The sequence below is a fragment of the Malaya genurostris genome, chromosome 1 (assembly GCF_030247185.1).
Source record: "Malaya genurostris strain Urasoe2022 chromosome 1, Malgen_1.1, whole genome shotgun sequence".
Taxonomy (NCBI): Eukaryota; Metazoa; Arthropoda; class Insecta; order Diptera; family Culicidae; genus Malaya; species Malaya genurostris.
In genome coordinates this window covers 30690565-30716977 of record NC_080570.1, presented here as the reverse complement: position 1 = coordinate 30716977, position 26413 = coordinate 30690565, and the positions used below count along the sequence as shown (strand labels likewise).

Genomic DNA, 26413 nt, shown 5'->3' with positions numbered 1-26413 from the left:
CGTTATTGATGTCTTGTGTTATTGTCAAACTTGTTCAGTTTGGTCTATAATTTAATCATGAATCGACCTACGAAGGCACTTCCGGTGAATCTCTAAACGGGTTGAGAGCACGTTGAATCGTGTTAGTGCGGTGAAAGTTTGAGTATTTCGCAAGAAAGAAATAATTTTTATCCCTACTTTGGCGACTCGACATAGCCACACAGCGAGATTTTCGCTTGTAGTCCAGTGAAAATGAAGTCCATTGGACTATAAACAAAAATGAACTGACAATATAGCCTAAGTTGCTGTGCAATCGAAAGAAGAAGAAGAAGAAAACTTACGAACTAACAACGCTTGCAAATGATTAAATTTTACTATAAAGATTCATGCTTGGTTAAAAGATTAAGAAATTTCTGGTTGAATGGAGTGAAGACTTCCAAGGACCGTACATCTTCAAAGGCTACGATGGGCGGAAATTTATTGTGAATGGAGAGCGTTACCGTGTGATGATTAACGATTTTTTGCCCAAAATGGCAGAAATGGACGTGTCTGACATGTGGTTTGAACAAGACGGTGCCACATCCCACATGGCACGCGAAACAATTACCAAAACGAGAGCCGCCGATCGTGTGATTTAACGCATTTGGACAATTTTTATGTGAGGCCATGTTAAGGCTTCTGTCTACAAGGATAAACCAGCAACGATTGACGCACTGGAAGCCAATATTGAACCACTTATTCGTAAAATACCGGCCGAGATGTTGGGGGAGAGTGTGCCAAAATTGGACCTTGCGCATGGGCCATCTTAAGCGGAGCCGCGGGCATCATTTGCATGAAATCATCTTCAAACATTAAATTATATTGATCAATTTTCTCAAATTTTTTTGAATAAAATCCTATCTTTATTTAACTTCTAATAATAACAACTATCTCAATATTCAACTGAATATTTGGGTTCAAATTCGAATGATCCCTAACCGGTTCCACGTGCCTTTCAAATCTTCTGCAGTACTAACGGGATACCCCCTACGGACGAGGGAAGTGCAGACTTCGGATCGATTACCAGCGGAATCGGTGTGTTTTCACTGGTCTCCACACTGTAGTTTCGCAGAACTGTGATCAATCCGATTCTGGTTTGCATCAAACCGAACCGCATTCCGATACAGTTACGGGGCCCCTCTCCGAACGGTAAATACACAAACGGATGTCTTTCCGCTCGGTTCTTGGCACTGAACCGTTCGGGATCGAATCGTTCCGGTTCCGGGTAGTATTCCGGATCGTTATGAATGGCTTGTATCGGAACTATGACTATCACCCGTTCCGGTATAATAAGATCACTATCCGGAATCTGGTAGTTTTTGTTGCATGTTCTCAGTAAAATATCCGAAGGCGGGTACTTTCGGAGGGTTTCTGTAAATGAAAAGTTTATGGATTAACCCAGATTGGACCATCAAATCAATATGAAAACCTACCATCGATAACCATGTTAAGATATTCGACGGAGCTAACCGATTCGTAAGTTAGCTTTCCGTTGCCACAGACTTGTCGGATTTCGTGTCGTAGTTTATTTTGAATATCTGGGTTCAACGACAGCTCATACAAACAGTTTACCATGGTTGTCGACGATGTATCGAACGCCGCCAAGAAAAATAGGAACGCTTGCGCTGTTATTTCATTCATTGTTAACTTTTCCTCCAGCTTTTCACTGTTCTTCATCTGGATCAGCATATTCATGAAGTCATTCCGTTGGACGTTGTTCTTCTCTCTATACTCCACCGTATTGCGCACTAGATCCATGAAAAATTTCTCTATATCTGGTGCCATAGCTTTCAACTTCAGTTTGGTAGCCACTCCTTTGAAAGTCATCAGTAACATCATCCACAAAATTTGCCAGGAGGATTGCTGGAAAATTTTCGACGATACCTGGCGAATTTCACAATCCGGGTAACGCAAACTGTTGCACTCGATACCGAAAGCGCACGTTCCGATCACGTCCGTCGTGAAGGCAGCGAAAATGTTCTTCATGTCCAACTCCACTTTTCCATTCGATGTTTGCTCATTCAACAGTCCACTGAACTCATCCGCCACTCCGAGAATGGTTTCAAACATCATCTTCATCTTTCCCGAGGTGAACGTCGGTGACAATTTCGTCCTTAGCTGACGCCATGCTTGGCCTTCCAGGTTGAACAGATGTCCCGATAATGGGTCTACTTCCGGATTGTTGTAGATACCGCGATCATGGAAATTATTAAAATCCTTCACCAAAATTGCCTTGATCAGTTCCGGATCGATAACAAGGGCCGCTTTGCCAATAAAAAGTATCGTTCCTCCGATCGGTACCTTCTTCGCTTTGAACTCCCGATACAACCGCTGATTGGTCACCTGCATATGTTCGGTTCGGGCCGTTTCCTTGTAGTCACCGTACATCAGCAGTGCCCGGCCAGTGCACGGGAAATTTCGTTGCTTCCAAAAATTGCGCCGTTTGTCCAAAAACAACCAACAGCTGGCACCGGTGGCGAGCACGACGGTGATGACGATCGCTAATATACATTCAAACATCGCGCATGTTTTTCGCTCTAAAACGCATCTGATTTTTCCGAACGGCCGCCAGTGACTGATGAAATTGCGTTGTGCTGCTCTGTGAGCGATGACGGTCACTACTCTCTGCGCACGTTAATCGTCGTGAGCGAAGATGAGAGCGAGTGCCAGCTCTCCGGCTGAACCACTCGAATGTGATATTCAAGGTCAGTGCTAAGTATCCGACTAGAATTTGTATCACCAGTGAATGAGAAATGGTCGGTGACACAAAAAAAAACAGAAAATCTTCAAAAGAAAAAACGTTCAGTTGATTGTGAAACCTCCAATGGAGACTTCTAGCACTTGACAATCAGCCACGGAGCAAATTATTTGACCCGGCTGGCAAAGTAGATAATGTATCTTATCATCAACTATAGCTCGGAGAAAGCACGAACATTTTCGTATCGAACACGATTAACGATCCGGTGTCTTCGTTGAGCGAGAGAAAAAAAATATCCTCAATCGGGTAATCAACGCGATTTTGGTATGCATCATCCCAAAGCTTTACTGTTAAAAACTGTTCAATATATTTGAAAATCTTGGATGGGATTTAAAATTTTCCGCGCATATATCATTTATCTCTAATTAGAACCATCAAAACTATCACACTTAGAAAATTCTGCTGAATTCGGTAATTTTTCACCGATTTTTTATTTTTTTTTATTTTTTCGACTGTCAAACAACTACCGAACAGTTCTGTAAACCAAATGGAATCATCTAACGCAGTGGTTCCGAAACTTTTTTGGTCGAATGTCCATTTTGGATATATTAATCTTCTTACGGCCCACAGGTGAAAAAAAACTTTCTGTGACAATCGATGCACCATTGTTGCAGTTAACTTGAGTTCGATAGTTCTCTTGAGTTTTCTATAGATGCACATAAAAGGAGCGTCGTGATTCACTTACACTTACAGACGCAAAATTTATTTTTACATGTTAGAAGATGTAATATTGTGTCATCACCGAAAAAATTACGGCATGCTTGAATTTACATCAAGCGTAAATTTCGTTTTTTTTTTCAGCTATTTATTTCGACTGTCTTCTGAGTTGTGTTTCATAACATCCACAGAAGTTCAGTTGGTAGAACGATTTCTATGGAAGGTTGCGAATTAATAGCTCTTGTACCCAGTTTCCGTACTTCGTTATTATCATTTTACCAGTCATATTAAAGTCTGTCATTCTCCTAATAGAAAGTTCTACATTGGATATGTTATTCTGTGGCAAATGTGGACAGAACTGTGTATTTTAGTAAGGTGCTTTTCATATAGGACTGAAACAGAAACAACCAATAGTTTCATATAACCAATTAGTTTTCGCAACAACTTCACATTTATTAAACTGTTGCAAACATTGGATAACTATGACATTATAACTGTTTTTGTTAACACAGGTATTTATCGAAATTATTTACCATGTTTATGACAGTTATGGTTATGGTTTTACTTGTTGTATGAGAGAAGAGAAGACACTTTTTTTATCAAACAGTTTACTTGCGATTCACAGTCTTTCGAATGGTAAATTAAGACACAAGTATTAGTGTGAAAGATGTACATGATTGTGCTTTATTGTACGAGGTTAACCTTGAGCATAATGAAAACCGGATGAAATTTAAGTTATTCCTTCAGGAAATTTCGAACTTTTGATCGAACGCTCTTCATCAAGTTCCGGACAAGTGTTGCATCGCATTTTTTGGTCGCTTGAGCCCTAATTTTTTTTTAACTCCTGCATGTTTTCAGCTGCCTTACCAGTCTTCTTGAAGACCCTCTTCACGATTGTCCAGTAACGTTCGAAGAGGTCGAAGCTGAGGCCAATTCGGTGGATTGAGAGTGGTTTTAGCATAGTGAGCCGACGCTAAATCCGGCCATAAAAGTGAAGGTGTACTATGCTTCTTATATAAAGGCAGCAATCTCTTCTGGAGACACTCAGATCGATAGATTTCTGAATTTATGGTTCCGGTAGTGTAAAAAATTGTTAACTTCAAACCACAGGAACATATTGCTTACCATACCAGTACCTTCCGACCGAATTTATCCACTTGAATCGACTTGTCCGCATCGCTCACATCCTCTCCAACGACGACAGTAAAGTATTGTGGACCTGGATGGGTTTTTGAGTCCTCCTTTACATAAGTCTCATCGTCCATCAAAACGTATGCATCCGGATACTGCAAAAAACGCGAATACAATTTCCGGGCCCTTGTTGCTGCTCGCTTTTTCTGTTCTACACTTTGTATTTCCTGCTGATTTCCTGCTGATTTCCTGCTTCTTGTAGGTCTTCAGGTGATTTCGCTTCTTGATACGCTGGATCATTCCGACACTCGTTCCTGCTTTTTTTGACCAAATCACGCATTGACATTGATTTGTTCTTCATGATTAGAGATCACTTTCTGGTCCAGTTTCGGGTTGGAAAACTGGCTTTTCTGCCTCTTCCTGGTAGCTCACCCAACGAGTAGTGTTCCACAAATATATTAATGATGGTATTAACACTGGCATGATGAATTCCGAACCGCCTCGCCAATTTTTGCATAGTAATACCCTTCTCACCTAGCCATGTGTCCAGAAACTTAATTTTCACTTCCTTTTCAATACGCGACATTTTGAAAACGCAGAATTTCAATCGCACGAACAAACAAACAAACGAAAGCTGACAGCCAAACACACAGCATGCTGTGATCTGAGCATAAAAACCACCACAGCATGCAATGATCTGAGCATAAAAACCATCACAAACATATGCGTACAACACAAATGTATATGGATAGCTTATTTTCGATACACTCCTTATCGTCAAATCTCGAAATAAAGTCCTTTGGAGGAAAATCTAAATGAACGCAGTATTCCCTCAGATCACCACATTTAGCCAGTCTTAGTTGACTTTATTGAAATTAGAGCACAAACTTGTTCAGTGCGCTATTTTCCAATGCATTCGATTTCAAAAAGCATCAAAACATTTTAGCAAGTGTAGTGACCCGTCAAAATTTTGCTTGTACATCGCGAAAATCCATAATACTCGCTCGCAAAGTTGCCGGAATTGATGAATGTAACCAAATTAACTGTCACTAATGAATTAAAAATTTTTCGGAGTAAAAGTAGGGTGGCTCTCAAAAAATTACCTATTTTGTTCTAACTTTTTTGTGAACAGTTTTACGAGAAACCCGTCTTCTGAAGATTTACCCACCTTACCTAACAGCGATTATCCTGGGGTGTTCTTTGCTGTATCAAGCATACGTCTCGACATAACTCGGTCCATGGCTGCTGGACGCCAGTCACTCAAGGCACGGATGCATCATAAATCGCCCTCCACTTGGTCGATCCATCTTGCTCATTGCGCTCCGCTTTTTCTTGACCCACTCGGTATAGATTCAAGAACCATTTTCACTGGGCTGTTGTCCGACATCCTTATGATATGCCTTGCCCATCATAGATGTCCGATTTTAGCTGCCCGGTGGTTCTTCTTGATTCATACGCCGTCTTCACGTTCCGTCTTCCATTTGCATTCCGCGCCATAAATGATCCTCAGCACCTTTCTTTCAAAAACACTAAAGGTGCGTTGGTCTTCTGATTTAAAACCCATTATTACAATTTTTGCATCGTAAATTTTCGAAACTTAAGATAATAGTGGATGGTAGTTTTGAATATATGAGGTCTAAATTATCTTGATTATTACCAAAAACTAAACGAAATTTGGAATCCAATTGGAAATCACAATGAATTCCAAGTAAAATTTTGGACGAATTTGTGCCCGCCAACAGTCTGCCCTAACACAGATCCCATAGGTTTTGGCAATTCAAGGCACTTTACAGTCCCACATATGATAAAAAACTATTTGAATTTTATCCATTTGTAACCAAATCATCAGATTATTAAACATGGGAAACGCCCACACGCAATGCGAAAATGACAGTATTGATGTAGAACGCATCTTTATACTAGTATGGGTGTCGTTTCGAATCAACGATGGAATCTTTGAACCTGTCTTCATATGGAGCCGGGGCAGGGAAGCCAAGTATTAAAAATAAGGAGCTGTATATTTCGAAAAATTAAGACTGACGAAACCCTATAAGGAAGAGAAATTTAATTTCACTCAAGCAATATTATAATTGCACCCTGACGTAAAATCTTCATCAACGTATTAGACGAAAACTAGACACTACCCTGTGTTCTTCGAGTTTTAATGTATGAGGTGCTGATGGATGCTAACATCGACCAAGCGATACTTCTAATCATATTAGACCATTAAAATAATTACAGGCTTGTGTACGAGAAACGACCGATTACGACGACAATAAAAATGTAATAATTGATACATTAAAATCATAATGATGGTAGAGGTCAAGATACTAGGTTCTAGATACAAGGAAAACCATCCCTCACAGAATATTTCCACTGGTTTATAAAACAACTCTAGTTATTTTCGATGCTTCCATTGAGTGTTATCATATTTGATACTGAACTTATTTTTATTACATATGTTTTATATAGCCCACTTTTGACCTCTTGAGATCGTACTTTATAAGGGCACAGTTTGAGTTTCAACGAGTCATTGTTTTTTGTATTCACGTTAATCCGATCATGTTTCTGACATTACCCACCCGCCTTTTTTCTGGGCAATCGCAAAGCTGAAACATTGCAGACGCACACGGAAAATCACAAGCAGTACGTGATTTGTCCGTCATTGTCTTCAATCGCCTTCTCTATTTTCTTTCGAATTTTTTTTAAAAATAAATGTTGAGGCAAAGATAAATTTCACCACATCAGTGAAGTTCTGTTCGATAGCCCTAGAAAATCTGAATCCGCATTCCTCAGTGTATTACACTTCAACCCAAACGCACACGATCCAATAACATCGGCTGTGAATCGGTCCAACACATCTTTCATTTCTGTCATCCGCCACTTTCACGATCGTTCCTTCATTCGTCCGCACGTGAATGTGGCAGATAACCTTTCTCTCTCTCTCTCTCTCTCTCTCTCTCTCTCTCTCTCTCTCTCTCTCTCTCTCTCTCTCTCTCTCTCTCTCTCTCTCTCTCTCACTCACTCACTCACTCTCTCTCTCTCTCTCTAATTTCCGGCCAGAAAATCTGTTTTTCTTCGCCGTAGCATCATTTTTACATAAAATTCTTATCCTAATATAATTCTACAATAGTCACAACGATTTAAATTTATTATATTACTAAGTAATGACATTCCAAATTTAAATGGGGAGTTCATCATTACTGCACCTACACGTTCATTAAAAATGACGTTACTTTTTAGTAATGACACTTTTAATGATCGTGTAACGCCCGCTACCTAGGATAGGACCTGACAATTGTTATTCCACTTCAAGAGCCAGTGTCGGACCAGCTCGTGATTGGTTGAAATTGACATAAGCAAGTACAGGGTGATTTTTTAAGAGCTTGAGAACTTTTTTAAACAATAAAACGCATAAAATTTGCAAAATCTCATCGGTTCTTTATTTTAAACGTTAGATTGGTACATGACATTTACTTTTTGAAGATAATTTCATTTAAATGTTGACCGCGGCTGCGTCTTAGGTGGTCCATTCGGAAAGTCCAATTTTGGGCAACTTTTTCGAGCATTTCGGCCGGAATAGCCCGAATTTCTTCGGAAATGTTGTCTTCCAAAGCTGGAATAGTTACTGGCTTATTTCTGTAGACTTTAGACTTGACGTAGCCCCACAAAAAATAGTCTAAAGGCGTCAAATCGCATGATCTTGGTGGCCAACTTACCGGTCCATTTCTTGAGATGAATTGTTCTCCGAAGTTTTCCCTCAAAATGGCCATAGAATCGCGAGCTGTGTGGCATGTAGCGCCATCTTGTTGAAACCACATGTCAACCAAGTTCAGTTCTTCCATTTTTGGCAACAAAAAGTTTGTTAGCATCGAACGATAGCGATCGCCATTCACTGTAACGTTGCGTCCAACAGCATCTTTGAAAAAATACGGTCCAATGATTCCACCAGCGTACAAACCACACCAAACAGTGCATTTTTCGGGATGCATGGGCAGTTCTTGAACGGCTTCTGGTTGCTCTTCACTCCAAATGCGGCAATTTTGCTTATTTACGTAGCCATTCAACCAGAAATGAGCCTCATCGCTGAACAAAATTTGTCGATAAAAAAGCGGATTTTCTGCCAACTTTTCTAGGGCCCATTCACTGATTTGCAAGCGTTGCTCGTTAGTAAGTCTATTCATGATGAAATGTCAGAGCATACTGAGCAAATAATAATGCATGAAAATCATAACCTCAAAAAATCTGAGCAAATACTAATGCATGAAAATCCTAACCTCAAAAAAATCACCTTTTACAAGTTGTTGAAATAAAAATTTCTACAGGGTGGTAGAAAAAGTGTTGTCTGTGTCGTCGGCAACAATGTAGTTTGAAATTGCATATTTTGTTTTTTGGATCATCTTTTTACAATAATTCATTTCAATAGGATTTAAGTTCAATTTGTTTTTAAGTCCTGTCAATGTGGAAAGTATCCGAGTACATTTAACAATTACTGGATGATACAAAGAGAAAGTCTGAAATCATGAAGTGTGATATGGACGAGAATATTGATTATTTTGGTTGTACTTGAGAATAGCATCAAATCTTTGGATACTTCTGTTTGGTAGTATTTTTCTCAAATTGAAATAAAGTCAAATCGTTAATGAAGCTGCAAAAATTAATTACCGAAATATAAGTGTTTAAGAAATATTTTATTAAACTTTTTCAACTAAACATTTTCTTTAAAACAAGCATCTGATCAACTAGGAATTCGGAGTTATATTTTTGACTGAAATAACATTTGTCTAAGTGTTTTCAAACGATACATAATCGCATGTTATAAGTGGAGAAGCTTTTCAACTGGCAATAGTGATCGCGAGGAAGCAACCGGAATAAGAAGAGAAATATTTTTCGGGAAAAGGAAGCCAGTTGTCTGGTCCTGTCCTAGATCGTTACAAGCGAGAGTTCTGCACTGGTATACAAACCAAATCATATCTTGCAAAATAATGATGTCATGTAGAAGAATGTTGTATCAAATTTTCAGCGCTGCCTTGCGGCGTGATAAGTGTTATCTCGTTACCAAATTTACCTCCTGGTGGGATTATTTTAATCTCTAGTTCAATGATTGCTTCGGGTAATCCAACAAACAAATTCGAAGGTGTGTACCGATTCAATTTCATTCCTTCTATCGAAGTTTGTGCCGACTAATGCTGACATTCGAAATGGAACGGTAGTTGTTACTTATCATCTAATGTTATCTTCGAAATTGTTGTATCATAGCGTGGTGCACGAAGTGTTTTATCCAGTTCAAGGGAAACGGTGTTTTGTACGGCAAAGTTGCACTTTTGATAATATTGTGGAAAATTTTATATTCCCTGGTGACAATTAATTTCAAAGTCCAATAATTTTAATAATTGAAAAGTAATTCTGGTAATTCCAAACAGTCGGTCCATAAGTTATCGGTCTGGCAGACAGATGGCGTTACTAATTCTCAATCTCTTCAGCGTCCAATATCTAACAGATGCAGTTTAAAACATTGCATTGGAAACAACATGATTTTGATTTGTTTTTGGCAGTTTTAAATTATACAAAAGACACATTGACATTGAAATGGAGATGCCCTGCTCATTTAGAGATTTTCAGCAAGAGCTGTCAAATCGGCAGGGAAATTTTGAATTTGTGCATGTGTTTAATGATTTCGGATAAAAAACGAGCAAATTCATTTGAAAAATCATACACGGATAAAAATCTATTACCATGATTTTTTAATCATGAAATCATGAACCATGCCTTCTCATGAAATTTCATAAGCAAATGTGTATGATACCCATCATTTTGCTCATGAAATCATGACTTATTATTCAGGATAGACATGATTCATGATGTCATGACTTTTAATCATGGTACCGGCAATGGATTTTTACCCGTGTAGCAGAAGTGGAAGATAAGGATTTTACACTGAGGTGCTACTGACGATCTTAATTTATGGTGCTAAAACTAACGTTTATCTAGAATTGAACATTATACTTGGCTAGATACCATTTTTCAAATGCCCGCGAAATAACAAATAAAATATCCAAAATAATTGGTACTCAATTACTAAATATTCTAGTACTCGAGAAATCAACATTACACTGGTTTCTGTTTTAAAAAGAGTATTCGTCCGTTATCCTGATCCGCGTATAAGATGAAGAATGAATAGAATGAAAAGTTAATTTTTAATCAGGAAGTGCAAAAAACGACTACACTAGTCCGGTCAAGTCAGGAGTCCAATCTCAATGATCACTATTTCCATGTAATCACAAAAATGAGCAAAGCTAATTTTCGAAGGGACTCTGAGCTCCACTAGGAGATTGATAGTACCTATTAGCTTTCTCCGGACAGAACCAGTCTAAATGACGTGTGGAATCCGGCGGGAAAAATAATCCAAGAATAGATCCACTGGGTTCCTGCTTCCATGTCGTAAAAGGCGACAATTGCAGGAGTTTTAATTTTTTTTTAAATTGAATGATAAAAATTACCTATTGCGCCAATCCTTTGATATTACAAGGTTAATAACATACATCGGTATAGTAAATAAGTAGTAAAAATAACTTGTTTGTTTGATAAATTAATAGTTTTTTCTCGGTAGCCGGTTGCCCAATCTGTTTATAAATTTAATAAATGATTAAAATTTTGTTTGTTTTGTAGTAGGTCATTCCATTTAGATAAAAACAAGGAGTTTTTGTTCGTTACGTTCGTTCGAAATTTTGCAGAATCGACATTTTTATACAAAATTGTTCGATTTTGAAGTTGAAGAAAAGGAAAGAAGCTTGATTTGTTTATTTTTGAAAGTTCACTCTTCTCAGTTGATTTAATATTTAAAACGTTCATGAAAACTCAAAAAGGAAAAGCCAGCCATAGAGTAAGAGTTCATTACTCAGTCCGTCTTGGAAACCATCTGAGATCTCAATTCTACATAAATATTTCTGAAAATGCGAAAAGAAAACTTTATTTCGACTGTTCTAGAGATTTATTTCAAGAAAACAATTTATTTGAGCTAAACACGCTTTATTCAATCTTGGTAGCAATCCGTTCCACTTTTAGGTAATTGCCTTCCATCGGTGACAGCACAAAAGATCCAGGATAGAACCGGATCGTGTCAGGTGTACGTGAAGACGGCAAAAACCGGAAACTCCTCAGTAGCGTGATCAATCCGACCTTGGCTTGCATTACCCCAAAGCGAAGTCCGATACAGATCCGAGGTCCTTCTCCGAACGGCAGGAAACTATACGGATGCCGGGAGGATACCACCTCCGGTAGGAACCGGTCAGGATCGAATCGTTCGGGATCGGGATAAATGTCTTCGTCGTGATGGATCGCATACACCGGAATGATGACCGAGGTGTGCTTAGGAATCACATACTCAGAGTCGGGAATTCGATAATCTGAATCCGGGGTTCGGTTCAAACTTTCGATGGGGGGATATTTCCGTAGTGTTTCTGCAAAAAGTTAATCCCAGTGTTGACAAAATCTGTGATTGAAATCGAGTTTACTCACCATTGATGACGTTATCAAGGTACTGCATCTCCATCACCAAATCATACGTGATCTTACCGTTGTTTCTTGTTATCGCACTCTCTATCTCGTCTCTTAGCTTCCCCTGAATGTCCGGATTTTTGGCCAGTTCATACAAGCAGAAGTTCATTGTTGTCGACGAAGTTTCAAATCCGGCAACGAAGAACACAAAACACTGTGCTGCTATTTCATCCGCAGTGAGGCCTATCTCGGTCTGATTAACTGTCTCTTCAGGATTATCCGTCAGGGCTCCGTTGTTTTTAATCTGAATTAGTAGATTGAGGAAATCATTCCTCTGGACGTTATTTTTCTCACGAAATTCCACGGTCTCCCGAGAGAGGCCAATGAAAAATTTCTCCACTCCAGAGTCGGTCAATTTCACTTTTAATAAACGTGAAGTTTTTTTAAACAGTTGTGCAAATACGAATTTCATCAAATCGGCTACGTTTTGATTGAATGCTTTTTCCCCATATTTCAAAAACTCCGAGTCTGGATTATTAAATGTGTTACACTCGATTCCGAAGGCACACGTTCCAATCACGTCGGTAGTAAATCTAGATACAACATCCTTCATCTCAATCTCCGGCTGTCGGTCATAATTTTTCATCATGTAGTTTTTGAACTCTTCCGCGACATCAATCATCATACCAAACATATTCTTCATGCGGCCCGATGTGAAGGTAGGAGCTAGCTTTCTGCGCATCGATCTCCAAGGAGCGCCCTCTAGTAGAAACAAATGCCCGGATAGAGGATCTGCTTTGGGGTCGTTGTATATACCTCGATCGTGAAAGATACTGAAATCCCGTACCAGGATTGTTTTGACTAGGTCCAGATCGATCACGGTCACCGATGGGATCACAAAGAAACTGTAGCCACCGAAACGTTCACCTCTGCGTTTGAACTCTTGGTACAGCTTTTGATTAATGTAACATCCGTGTATGCTTGAGAACGCGCCCTTTAAATGACCGAATAGGAAGCTTGGTTTCCCACGAGCGCATGGAAAATTTCGATCCGACCAAAAACGATGACGGCTTCTGATATAGAGCAAAATAGCAGACACCACTAGACAAAGTACCACAAGAAGCACGCTCGTTATCGACATTTTTGCGCTATCTTGCGATGCATGAACAACACGACCGTTCTGGAGGCTTGTCCGATGAGCACTGATCTGCCAGAGCCCGAAAAGAGAGGATCTATAATGGATATGCTAAAATGTGCAATTTCATCGTTATTACTTGCGTTTTTATTTTAGACCGTCTTATACCTATGATACAAATGTAATTGTTTCATGTTGCGTGCTACCAGCGCCATTCATAAGCAGTGTTTGATCAGTGAATTAACATTTGCCTTTTCATGGCGATGAGCAATACTGTTTACAATAATGAACGGACAACAGAAATGAAAAAAAAAATCTTTTACAATGAATTTTGAGAGCATGAAGTGACTTGGAACTGAGTTTTAGAGTTGGACAGAAAAAGAAATATTGGAACCGGCATTCCGAAATTTAAATGCGTTAAATTCAACACACCTCATCTTTGTACTGGTTGTTCACTGATGATAAGTAGAGTGATGTAATCTTCGAATGAATGACGACACTTGAGTCGATGAATAATGATGTTCAATTTAAGAATCAAGTAGAGATCGTTATCGTTTCTGTCAGCTCCACAAATCATTTCATCTGATTGTTGTTAGTGACACCTTTAGCTAGTGTGAGATGTTAGATACCTCTGTTCGATGTATTGGTTCATACAATTAGAATTTGTGTTAATACACGGAATTCTGGTGCACTAAGCAATGTGCCCAAGCTTAAAGCTGCAACGTCAATGCGATATGAAAAGATTGTTTGGCTGTCAAGTGCAAGCCAGCTTATGGTTTATTTGTGCATATTGCGCTGTGCACAAAATCGCTTATTAGTCCAATCTTCATGATCACTAGTTCCTTGCAATCACAAATTTGACACACAGAAGACTGATTTGAGATGAAAAGTCTCCAAAAGAGCCAGTCTATATGAATCCAACAAAGGCTTCATCATGTTTCCTTCGAATTACATTTCTCCACTTGGAAAATAAACAAAAATTCACTTCTACCTAAGCGTAGAATCACAATCAAAAACGGGGTCATTTCATATATTTTCTATTAAAACGAGCAAAGCTAATTTTCGAAACATTTTGACGGGAGCAAACATTTTTCACGTTCAACGCACAAGCCTACTGCGATTGTTTCGTTTACTTCTAATGTACGATTCAGACGATCCGGCTTCTTCCGTCACCGTCACCGGAACGTCAGCCTCCGTCAAAATTAGTCAAATGAGTTTTCCCTTTGCGCATTCACACGATCCAGCAGAGATCCGGAACGTCAACGTCCGTCAACGGCAAGCTCCGTCAACACTTCTCCGAAAGAATATTTGACGGACTGTGATTATCGCACACATGCACGATGCATATGATTACGGTATTGAGCTGACGTTTGTTATGTATGTATTCGGTGTCAAGATCCCACTCTTAAACGAAATGTACCACATTTAAGTAATTAAACTTATCAGAAGATTTGGAAAGTACGTTACGTTGTTGAGTGGAACAGATTGTTTTGTTTTTTCTCTTTCTACTTAATTTTGGAAGTTATTTATTCGATTTAAAAACAACAGATCGATTGGCTTCAAAAGCTCCCAGATTTTGTATTAGTGGAATAAAATTGTGCTAAACTAAGTTCTTCAAATTCTGCGTGTAAGAAAATGACATGACGGACACGGATAGGAAACCGGATCGTGTGAATCAGAATGACGGTGACGGACGTTGACGTTCCGGTGACGGTGACGGAAGAAGTAAGGGCTTCTTAAGTACGATTCAGACGGTCCGAATCGTACTTAAGAGGCCCTTGCATGAATTACACACATAGAAAAATATCATAAACGTAACTAAATTTTTGTTTAACGCAACGATTTATTTTATTGAAACAGTGACAAGTGACAATTTGGTTTATTATAGCGAATATTGTTGCCTGAAGCTACAAAACGACATATTCGATTTTTCTCAGTGGATTAGTTTGTTTCAATAAATATGTCGATAAAAATAACACATATTTTGCGCATTCCTGTCAATGTCAAAACTTAACAAACAATTTCATCGTAAATTTACCTAGCGGAATCAGTTCGAGGTGAACTAACTTCACTGGCAGTTTAAATAAATGGTAAGATGCAAACCTAAAATGACCAGCATGTCAGCATGCCATTAAGAAAAAAAAATTCTTTCAAACTAATTTTCAAGGTCATATTTTAAACTAATTTCATTTCGAATTTTATTCATTTTCAAATTGAAAATTCACGAAACCTTCTGGGTAAATTAATTTTTATTCTATCCAATGAATCGGTTCTCCATCAAGCAGAGATCCTGCATCAAATATTTTCTGTTAATAATGTGTTACGTAATGTAGTGCAGGTTTAGTAATCTTTTGAATTATCCATACATACACTTGAACTGTTGAAAAGCACCAAGGGAACAAAAGAAGCACATCAATTTTCCTTCTAAAACACATGCAAACTTTTTTGATTATCCACGGGAGAGCTTTAGAAGGAATAAAACTGATACGGCTTATTCAAACAACGAACTTAGTTGTATCAAAGAAAAATTTTTTATTTCTCTCTCATTTTTCGTTTCGTTACCTTGGAAACTGGAGCAGAAAAAAACGGCGCGTGCATAGAAATCGACTTATCTTCACAAAAATAACATTCACTTCATTTTTATCGCAACAACACCTATGTTTTTATAAACTAATAGCATCTAAATTAAATTATCTAGACATTGTCAGGACAGATTTTTGATGCATGCCTTTGAAGGCGAGATATTCAATGAACAAGTTGAAAGTGGCCGTTTTCAGCTATGCAATTCTTACTTCAGAAAAAAAGACTTTTCCGACCGCTATAGTCAATGAATCATTCTGAAATTTTCACAGAATAATCTTAACTAATTTTCTAAGAGATTGTCAGTTGTGTTTTTTGATATTCGTCACCGTTCCTGAGAAAATCAGATTTGAAGCGTTAAAATAGCCCTCAAAAACACCCTAAAACACACTGTCCTCAGACCTTAAAATAATTCAAATGAAGTATAAAATCTCAATGTTTACCAATAAGTTAACGAATCAGAAGGGCTCTCATGGTTTGATATTTGCATTGTATTTTGATGATGGGAACTCAGCAGTGCAACCAGTTTATTATCATCGTTGCCAGTTTCACGGAGGACCTTGAAAATGCGACAAAAAAAATCGTCACTGTCGTGTCTGTAATTTGTCTGTGGTTGTATCATCACACAAACAAGATCATGGATAAAATGAACCAATTTGTTTCCTGATATAAATAAAAAATATAATTGAATAAACAAATACACTCCCAATAACATCAACTCAATTTTCAATGGCATTGTAAAGGGTTAATTTATTTCAGCAATAGAATCAGCGAAAACAAATCTTTTTTTTTTCTTGTAAGTCCGGATCTAAATTTTGCTTCAAATCAAACAAATATAATTGGTGATTTAGAAGGGAGAATTTGGTGACTTACGCCCTTTCATTACACTCTAACTAGAGGAATGGATGATGCTGGCTGAAGTAAGCTAAGGTTTATGCTGGAATTCTAAAAAGAACTGGTTATTTACTAGTCCTGTATATCAGAAAAACTTGAAGAATGTAATTTATATATTCAGTCATATAATGTTTTTTTTAATAAACTGGAAATCAGCACCGTGCAAAATCGGAAAAGAATAAGAAGAAAACGAATTGACAATTAAGTCTGTGTCTTTTCGTTCAATTCCGACAGGTTTTCGAATCAACCGGTTGTAGGCGAAATTCATTCGGAATCGGTTGTTGCACTGAAGTTAGAATTTATTCGGAATTCATTCGACATGGAATTTCCGAAGGAAATTTTCTCGCCGATTCGGAATTCATTCGGATCTGATAATGTGGAAAAAAATTGAAATTTATACAGAATCGATATTTTGATATAAAATTGTTCGATTTTGAAGCATTTATTTGAAGGAAAAACAAAACTCGAAAAATAGTTGATTTAATGACATCTAGAACGTTCGTCATAATCCGGTTGGTTGAGATGAAAACTCAACAATCGAAACGCCAGCCATAAACAGTAAAAAATAATGAAAATTACGGCTGACACAAATCGACATACACTCTTAGAAAAAACGAAATTTACGCTTGACGTAAATTCAAATGTACCCTAATTTCTTCAGTGATGATACAATATTACATCTACTAAAATGTAAATATAAATTTTGCGTCTGTATAGATGTAAGCTTCAGTTAAATTGACTGTGAAGTTAATGATATGACTTATCTTTACAAGCTTTGTATTATGAATGTAAGTGAATCGCGACGCTCCTTTTATGTGCATCTATGCAGATGTAACATTTTCTAAGTGTGTATGACTCAATTCATAAGAACGTAATTCGTAAAAGAACTGCATTTTACAAGCATGATTCAAATATTTGTGAAACACACCTAGTTTTTCAAGCAGGTGTGTAAATTTACATGTTTCAGTACTTAAAAATATATCAGAATGCATTAAATATGTGTAATATCAGCTGTATAAATGAGTTAAATTTGACGCTAGAATATGTCAGCCACAGAAGACGTAAATTTACACGATTTTTTCTAGGTGTGTAGAGTAAAAAAAGTAAGAGTTCATTATCAGTCCGTCTTGGAAACAACGTAGGATACTAATTCTACATAAATATTCCCGAACATGGAAAAAATATTGTTTTTGACTTGTTTTGTATGGATTTAACAATTTATTTGGACTAAAAACGCTTTAGTTATTCCTGGAAGCAATTCGTTCCACTTTTAGGTAATTGCCTTCTATCGGTGACAGAACAAAAGATTTAGGATCGAACCGGATCGTGTCGGGTGTACGTGAGGACGGCAAAAACCGGAAACTCCTCAGCAGCGTGATCAATCCGACCTTGGCTTGCATCACTCCAAAGCGGAGTCCGATACAGATCCGAGGTCCTTCTCCGAACGGCAGGAAACTGTACGGATGCCGGGAGGATACCACCTTCGGTAGGAACCGGTCGGGATCGAAACGCTCGGGATCGGGATAAATATCTTCGTCGTGATGGATCGCATACACCGGAATGATGACTGCGGTGTGTTTAGGAATCACATGCTCAGAGTCAGGAATTCGATAATCTGAATCCGGGGCTCGGTTCAGACCTTCGATGGGGGGATATTTCCTTAGTGTTTCTGCGAAAAGTTAATCCCAATGTTTACAAAATCTGTGATTGGAATGGAGTTTACTCACCATTGATGACGTTATCAAGGTACTGCATCTCCATCACCAAATCGTATGTTATTTTACCGTCGTTTCGTGTGATCGCACTTTCTATCTCGTGTCTTAACTTCTCCTGAATGTCAGGATTTTTAGCTAGTTCATACAAGCAAAAGTTCATTGTTGTCGACGAAGTTTCAAATCCTGCTATGAAAAACACAAAACACTGTGCTGCCATTTCATCCACAGTGAGGCCCATTTCGGTCTCATCGACTGTTTCTTCAGGATTGTCCACCAGTGCTACGTTGTTTTTAATCTGAATTAGCAGATTCAGGAAATCATTCCTCTGGACGTTATTTTTCTCACGAAATTGGACTGTATCCCGCGTAAGTCCAATGAAAAATTTCTCCACTTCTGAATCAGTCAATTTCACTTTCAATAAACGCCCCAAATTTTTGAATAATGTTGCAAATACGAATTTCATCAAATCTGCTATGTTTTGATCGAATGCTTTTTTCCCATACTTCAAAAACTCCGAATCTGGGTTATTGAATGTGTTACACTCGATGCCGAAGGCACACGTTCCGATCACGTCGGTAGTGAACCTGGATAAAATATCCTTCATTTCAATCTCCGGCTGTCGGTCATAGGTTTTCATCATGTAGTTTTTCAATTCTTCTGCGACATCAATGATCATCCCGAACATACTCTTCATGCGCCCCGATGTGAAGGTAGGAGTTAGCTTCCTGCGCATCGACCTCCACGGAGCGCCCTCTAGTAGAAACAAATGCCCGGATAGAGGATCCGCTTTGGGGTCGTTGTATATACCACGATCGTGAAAGATACTGAAATCCCGCACCAGGATTGTCTTTACCAGATCCAGATCGACCACGGTCACCGATGGGATCACAAAGAAACTGTAGCCGCCGAAACGTTCACCTCTGCGTTTGAACTCTTGGTACAACTTTTGATTGAGGTAGCACCCATGTATGTTTGAGATTGCTCCTTTGAAATGGCCATAGAGGAAGCTTGGTTTCTCACGAACACATGGAAAATTTCGATCCGACCAAAAACGATGACGACTTTTGATATAGAGATAAACAACCGACACCACTAGACAAAGTGCCACAAGAAGCACGCTCGTTATCGACATTTTTGCTCTATCGAGCAATTCACGAACCGCCCGACCGTCTTGGCGGCTTGTCCGATGAGAACTGATCTGCGAGAGCCCGAGGAGAGGATCTATAATGGATACGCGAAAATGTGCAATGTCATCGTTGTTGTTTGCGGTCTTTTTTGCCTGTTCATATTTATGATAAGCAGCCCTTACACGAGACAATATTATTGTCAATACAATAAATCAAAACTACTTATCAATCCAACAATACTTTCTCTCCAGAGAGAAAACTGTTTAATATGTGGAATGAACACATCTCTCAATGTTTCAATACTAAGTTGCAATATTTAAAGCACCAATTGCTTGATTTTTTCGAAAAATACGGATACAATTGGATTGACGGTATTAGCAATACTTTGGATTGACAATAATATTGTCACGTGTAAGGGCCACTGATGTGATTGTCACAGTAATGATCTCATGTTACATGAGAGTTTATATTTATCTTTTGAAGTCGATAAGTAATGCTGTTTACAATAATGAACGTACAACAGATATGAAGAAAAAAACCTTTCGGATGAATTATGAGAGGATGAAGTGACTTGGAACTGGATTGGCATTCAGAAATTCAAATGCGTTAAATTCAACACACCTCATCTTTGTACCGGTTGTTCACTGATGATAAGTAGAGTGATGTAATCTTCAAGTGAATGACGACACTTGAGTCGATGAATAATGATGTTCAATTCTCGGTTGATTTTCCAGAAGGCCGTAAGAGCAAGTGACAGTTTCTCTTTGTTTACTTTCTCTTCTATTAATTACCAAGCGGTTTACACGTTTATTACTTAACTCTTTGCATAGAATGATGCTCGAAACGTTCGACTTTCAAACAGAACTGTGAAATCCAAGAAAATCTTTTTAAATCACATCACAATAATCGAAAAAGGGAGTGAACAAAGAGAAACTGTCACTTGCTCTTACGGCCTTCTGAAAAATCAACCGAGAATTTAGGAATCAACTAGAGATACGGTTATCGTTTCTGTCAGTTCTACAATTCATATTGAGTTCTTAGGAACATATTGACTTCCACGGCATTGCAATTTTTCAACTATTCGTCGAGTAATCAAAAAAAAACAAATGAACAAATGAAAATTATTGTCATACTAGTCATACAATTGCAGTGGTTTGAATCAATAAAAAACGTGAACTTATTCACTAGCTGCTAAACCGTTGATCCGATACAAATGGTTTCTTCGGAGATCTCATTCATGCCAAACATGCGCAAAGCCTACTTTGATAAAAGGCCATTTCAACAACTTTTTCCTCGTGAGAGATAGAAAAACGATATCTTCTACGAAGTTTTAGAACTTCTAATGTTTAAAAGCTTTGCCGAAGAAACTTTAGGCCTAACACAATCATTTTAGGCCTTAAAATCAATTTTTGGTAGATAACTTTTTTCGCAATTAAATGTCTACTATGTTCGAGACAATTACTAGAAACGTAAAATTATTTGAACGATACGATTTTCACTTTTCCTTACAAAGTTATTTAACATTTTAACTTTTAACATTAACTTTAACTACTTGTTGGAAGCAGGGTAGCCTACCAAAATGCACAAACATATATTTTTTGGAAAGCTTAAATCAAGTAATATAAAATTACGAAATGTCTAGCGTGACCTATTAAAATTATGTAAACAAGATAACGAAATATAGAGTGCTATTTTAACCATTTTGTTAGGAAAATTTTGTTCAAAAATATAATTGATGCGAAGTTTTTTTAGGCCTATCTGAGTCAACGCTTGAGCTAAGGTCATTAGCCTTTTCGAGCTAGAATAACTTTCTGATCCTGATTAGCGGGGTTGGGAATCGAACCCAGGAGGGTTGCGTAAAAGGCATCGAATCACCCATCCCCAAGTTATAGGCGTTACGAAGCGTTACTTTTTTGAAAAACAGGAGTAAAGAAGCGTTACATGCGTTACTTTTTAGTAAATTATAACGCCTATAAAAAAACATTTTGTAGCATTACGAAGCGTTACGTGTGTTACTTTTGTCGTGAATACGACTTACTTTACTATGGGGCGGCTTTTCAAAATCAAAGCCATATGAAAGAATGGGCAGAACTTAATCGTGAATATCTCAACCTGTATTAATGGTAGCAACATAATTCTTTCACTACTTCATCAAAAATATAATCAGAAATTTAGGATAATATTTTGAACAGTGTGAGATAACCACAAACAACTCAAAAGTTAAGTTTTCTCGAACTTTGAAAACAACGCGGAAAACTCTTTATTTTCGCTTGATTTTTTCGCCCAATGACGACGATTTTGAGGTAGTCAGGTACATACCTTCAACTGAACGTTACAAAAGGGAAGCCGTGGTCGAAAATCTATTATCGTAGTTCCCATTTGCCTTCCGGTCGTCAAGGCGAGAAGACGCATTAAACCAGTTTCGCATCATTTGGCACTGCGAACGGATGTGCTGCGGTTTATACGCAAAGCTAGTTTCCACTCAAACAAGAACGATTGCATTATACAACAGAGCTTTTGGTCGTTTGAATTGGAGTTATGTTACCTAAGGAACTACTAAAATAACTTCTTTGAAAATCAAAGGTAAAAATCATCAGCTTAATGAAAATCCAAAATAATTCGAACTGTGCTATATATCGTAGAGAATTCACAATTTGGTCCTTCTTAAAGGTAGAAATGAATCCTGTACAGCATCTTGATAGATTCGTTCAATGAAATATGCAAATCCGAAAAGAGATAATCGACGCCAAAAGTTTCACAATTCACACAATCGATCAGCTATCAATTCGAATTCGAAAGTATGAAGAAATCGTGTCAGTTTTATTCGTATTCACGACGACATGATATTACACACCCGTACTTTTTTGTAAATTATAGGCGTTACGAAGCGTTACTTTTTTGTGAGACATAGGCGTTATAAAGCGTTACATGTGTTACTTTTTTGTAAGTTAAAGGTGTTACGAAGCGTAAGTTATAGACGTTACGAAGCGTTATTTGCGTTACTTTTTTGTATGTTATAGGCGTTACGAAGCGTAAGTTATAGAAGTTACGAAGCGTTACTTTTCAGTAAGTTATAGGCGTTATGAAGCGTTACATGTGTTACTTTTTTGTAAGTTACAGGCATCACGAAGCGTTACTTTTTTAAAGGTTGTAAGCGTTACGAAGTGTTATTTTTTGTGAATCATAGGAGTCACGAAGCGTTGTTTGCGTTACTTTTTTGTAAGTTATAGGCGTTACGATGTGTTACTTTTTTGTAAGTTAAAGGCGTCGCAAAGCGTTAGATTTTTGTAGGTTGGAAGCGTTACGCAGTGTTACTTTTTAAATCATAGGCGTTTCGAAGCGTTACATGCGTTACTTTGTTTCGTCAGTTATAGGCGTTTCGAAGCGTTACATGCGTTACTTTGTTTCGTCAGTTATAGGCGTTACGAAGCGTTACTTTTCAGTAAGTTTTAGGCGTTTGGAAGCGTTACATGTTACTTTTTTTAAAGTTACAGGCGTCACGAAGCGTAACTTTTTTATTGGTCACGAAGCGTTTCTTTTTTAAAGTTAATAAAGCTAAAGGTGTTACGGACGTTACATGCGTTTCCTTTTTTTGTAGGTTATAAACGTTACGAAGCATTACATGCGTTACTTTTTTATAAGTTATAGGCGTTACGGAGCGTTACGAATGGTTACTTTTTAGAAAGTTAAAGGCGTTACGAAGTGTTACTTTCTAGTAAGTTGTAGGCGTTACTTTCTGTAAGTTAAAGGCATTGCGATGCGGTTTTTTTATTTGTAAGTTGTAAGCTTTACGAAGCGTTACTTTTTTGTACGTTATAAGCGTTACGAAGCGTTACGTTTTTGTGAATTATAGGAGTTACGAAGCGTTACTTTTTTGTAAGTTAAAGGCGTTACGAAGCGTTACATGTGTATTTTTTGGGTAAGTTATAGATGTTACGCACCGTTACATGCGTTACTGTTTTGTAAGTTATAAGCGTTACACGCGTTATTTTTTTGCTAAAAGGTGTAAGACGTAAGGATGCTTTGAAGTTCGATATTATGTCCGATTTCAAAACTGTCTGCTGTTATAATATTCAGTGCCGTAGTGATGATTATGCGATCGCCTCGGACGCCAATATCCAGGGGGCTCCAAAACATGATGGATTTAGATAAAATTTGTCGCACGATTGGTTTATTTAAAAAAAAGCGACGACCGTAATAATTATCTTTCATGACGGTTCTCTGTTGAATTGTCGTGCTTCTGCTGGTGTCTACTGTCGTGAAATGAGACTAGAGCAGTCTCATATACTTGGTGGATACAGTACCTTGTTTGCAGCAAACATCTACGCAATTATGTGTGGAGTACAATCGACACTTCAGCAGATTCTCTGGTAAACGGATATATTTTTGTTCCTACAATCAGGTAGCTTTGAAGGCACTCAGTTCGAATGGCTCACGGTCTAACCTTTTGATCGCAAGTCGAGCTAAAATCGAAGACCTCTGCATTTCAAATACTGTTTACTTCTTATGGGTTCTTGCAGAGAAACAAAATAATGCCAGCTCGTCTTCATGGTGTTGAATGTTGATTTGAAAAATTGGTGGGGGCGAATATTTTTGAGTTCGCCTCGGGTGCCAGAAATGCTCACTACGGCACTGATTATAATCCAAATAATTACAGTTTTCCTGCTTTGAATATTTTCTGGTTCTGATGAATATTCATGCCGATCATTACGACATACCTGGATCCTTTCTAAAAATTCAAGCCTTCGGATTGACGTCCAGTTTATGAAGATGTCACCGTGATAGAGAAAGCAGAGACAAACTCAAGATAGAGTGCGATTTCTCATGTATCATTTGAATAGCACCGCTCGATAAACGCAGTTCACTGACTTTTTCAGTCTAATCATCTTTTGAAGTAAAACAACAAGTGGCTTCTTCTTCTTCACTTCTGGTGGCGTCACCTCACTTGAGCTGACGCCGATTAATGGCACAGCAATTTAGCTATATTGCCAGTTAGTTTTCGTTTATAGTCCAATGGACTTTCTTTTCATTGGACTACAAGTAAAACCCTCGCTATGTGACAACGTGGAGTCACCGAAGTACAAATGAAAATCCTTTCTTTCTCGTGAAATACTCGAATTTTCACCGCACTAACACGATACGACGTGTTCACTCGTTGAGGGTTTCACCGGAAGTCAACAAGCGGCTGATCACTACATGCTAGGTCGTAACTATGACAATGTTTGTTCATGTTTGGAAAAATATCAAGCAGTGTTGCGAAGATATCAAATTAACAAATATCATATTTATGGAACGATGATGAATCGATAATCATTCAAAATCACTCTCACGATTATCAGTCCTGCTGCGTTTTTCACTGAAAATAGTAATATTCGAAACCAATCTCAAACCAATTTCAATATTCAATGCAGTAACTAAAAACAATTATAATGACTGTTTAGGATTACCATGCTTACCCACCGAATTACCCGCTAAAGAAAATTAGAGTGTAGAGTATACCTTGTAACCCCAGTTCAATTTGTTGATTGTACATGACTGACATTCCTTCTCACACGCCCACTTGTTCGCGGCGGGCAGATTTCCCCCCAGACGGCTGGCTATGTCTGCCAGCCATTTTTGCCGGAATTCTGCCAGAGTTCCGGCAAAAGTCTGGCAACAATGCAACAACCGTTTCCGGCAGAGAATTTCGCCTAGCGGTTATTAACGGTTCTTTTCTGTCGGATTCTTGCCATACAAGATTGGCAGAACCGTTTTGAATCGGTTCTACTTTTTAAGCGTCTTAGTTTTATTTTTTCAATAAAAGATACATATGAAAGGCAATAAGTTATTGCCCTTCATATGTACTAATCATGGAAAATGTTATTGCCAATAACATTGCGTTCTCACTACCAAACATACCCATATTTCAATCTCATTTACCTCGTCTCAAGATTAGTTTTTTGTACGTACATGCGGGATTGACGAATATCAAATGAAGTCGAATAAAAAAAAGAAAAAAAAGAGGAGGGAAATAAACAAGACACGTACTACGAGATAATGACGCAATTTCGCCTGGACAATTTTGACGGAATGCAGTCAGCCTTCAGACGGTTGCCAGAATTCCTCACAAGCGGGCGTTCGTTGCACACTACTACTACCGTGATTTACTGCTGGGGTGTGGCAGAAAATTAATAGAGTAAAATTATTATAGTTTGAACGTCGAAGAAAGCACAACGCTTAAAAATAAAAGTTGCTGCTAAGTTATTGAAATCTTCTTTCTTACCTGTTACGGAAGGGTCCGTTAAGGGTGAAGGTGCGCGATTTTTCTCGAATATACCGGACACAACAATGACATTACAGAGCATTTTTCATGCAGCAGTTTCAGAAATATTAACACTATTTACTTAAATTTTATACAGAGAAGTAACAGGAGCGCAGGAACGAACACAAACAAGCGTTCAACTAAGTGCTATCGTAGAAAACACATTTTCTTAGCATAAGGCTCGATCAATTGCTATGCAAAACTTTGCACTCCTAAAAATCAAATTCATGCTAAATAGCGTTTAATTGGGTTTAGTCTGATTTGACCATGAGAGTAAATCAATTCTGGAATCAAAACAAAAGCTTTTGTCTCTATTATCATTATTCATTCGCTGTATTTGCATTACTTTTAGCTATTGAATATCTTCATTTGCTAGTGAAAATCGTTACATGGCTGATAATCGTGAGAATGATAATTCATAATCATGAGCGAATTTGAGGAGTATCACAGTAGTGATATTGATTGGAATAAGATTATACTCAGTGGCGATATTTGGCTTGGAGATAATTGCGCAACAATTGATCAGAAGTGATAATGCTGTCCCATTTTCGTTCTCAGAAAATTAAACCAATTTCGTTATCATGATCGATGATGATTTTG

At 38.0% G+C, this 26413-nt stretch overlaps 3 protein-coding genes across 10 annotated transcripts in view; 1 reads left to right on the top strand and 2 right to left on the bottom strand.

Annotated features, from left to right (window-relative positions):
* The window catches only part of LOC131435824 (sodium/calcium exchanger 1), a 367945-nt gene that overhangs the window by 284604 nt on the left and 56928 nt on the right, over positions 1-26413 (top strand). The gene's annotated exons all lie outside the window — the stretch shown is intronic.
* On the bottom strand, positions 859-13265 carry LOC131432175 (uncharacterized). Its single transcript, XM_058601722.1, has 4 exons — positions 12083-13265; positions 11596-12024; positions 1452-2651; positions 859-1389 (listed from the first exon to the last, which is right to left on the bottom strand). The coding sequence occupies exons 1-4, from the start codon at positions 13200-13202 to the stop codon at positions 974-976; spliced, it is 3165 nt and encodes a 1054-aa protein (XP_058457705.1). The 5' UTR covers positions 13203-13265; the 3' UTR covers positions 859-973.
* Positions 17866-19592, bottom strand: LOC131435906 (probable cytochrome P450 6a14). Its single transcript, XM_058604178.1, has 2 exons — positions 18398-19592; positions 17866-18339 (listed from the first exon to the last, which is right to left on the bottom strand). Exons 1-2 carry the CDS (start codon positions 19515-19517, stop codon positions 17909-17911), a joined length of 1551 nt encoding a protein of 516 aa, XP_058460161.1. The 5' UTR covers positions 19518-19592; the 3' UTR covers positions 17866-17908.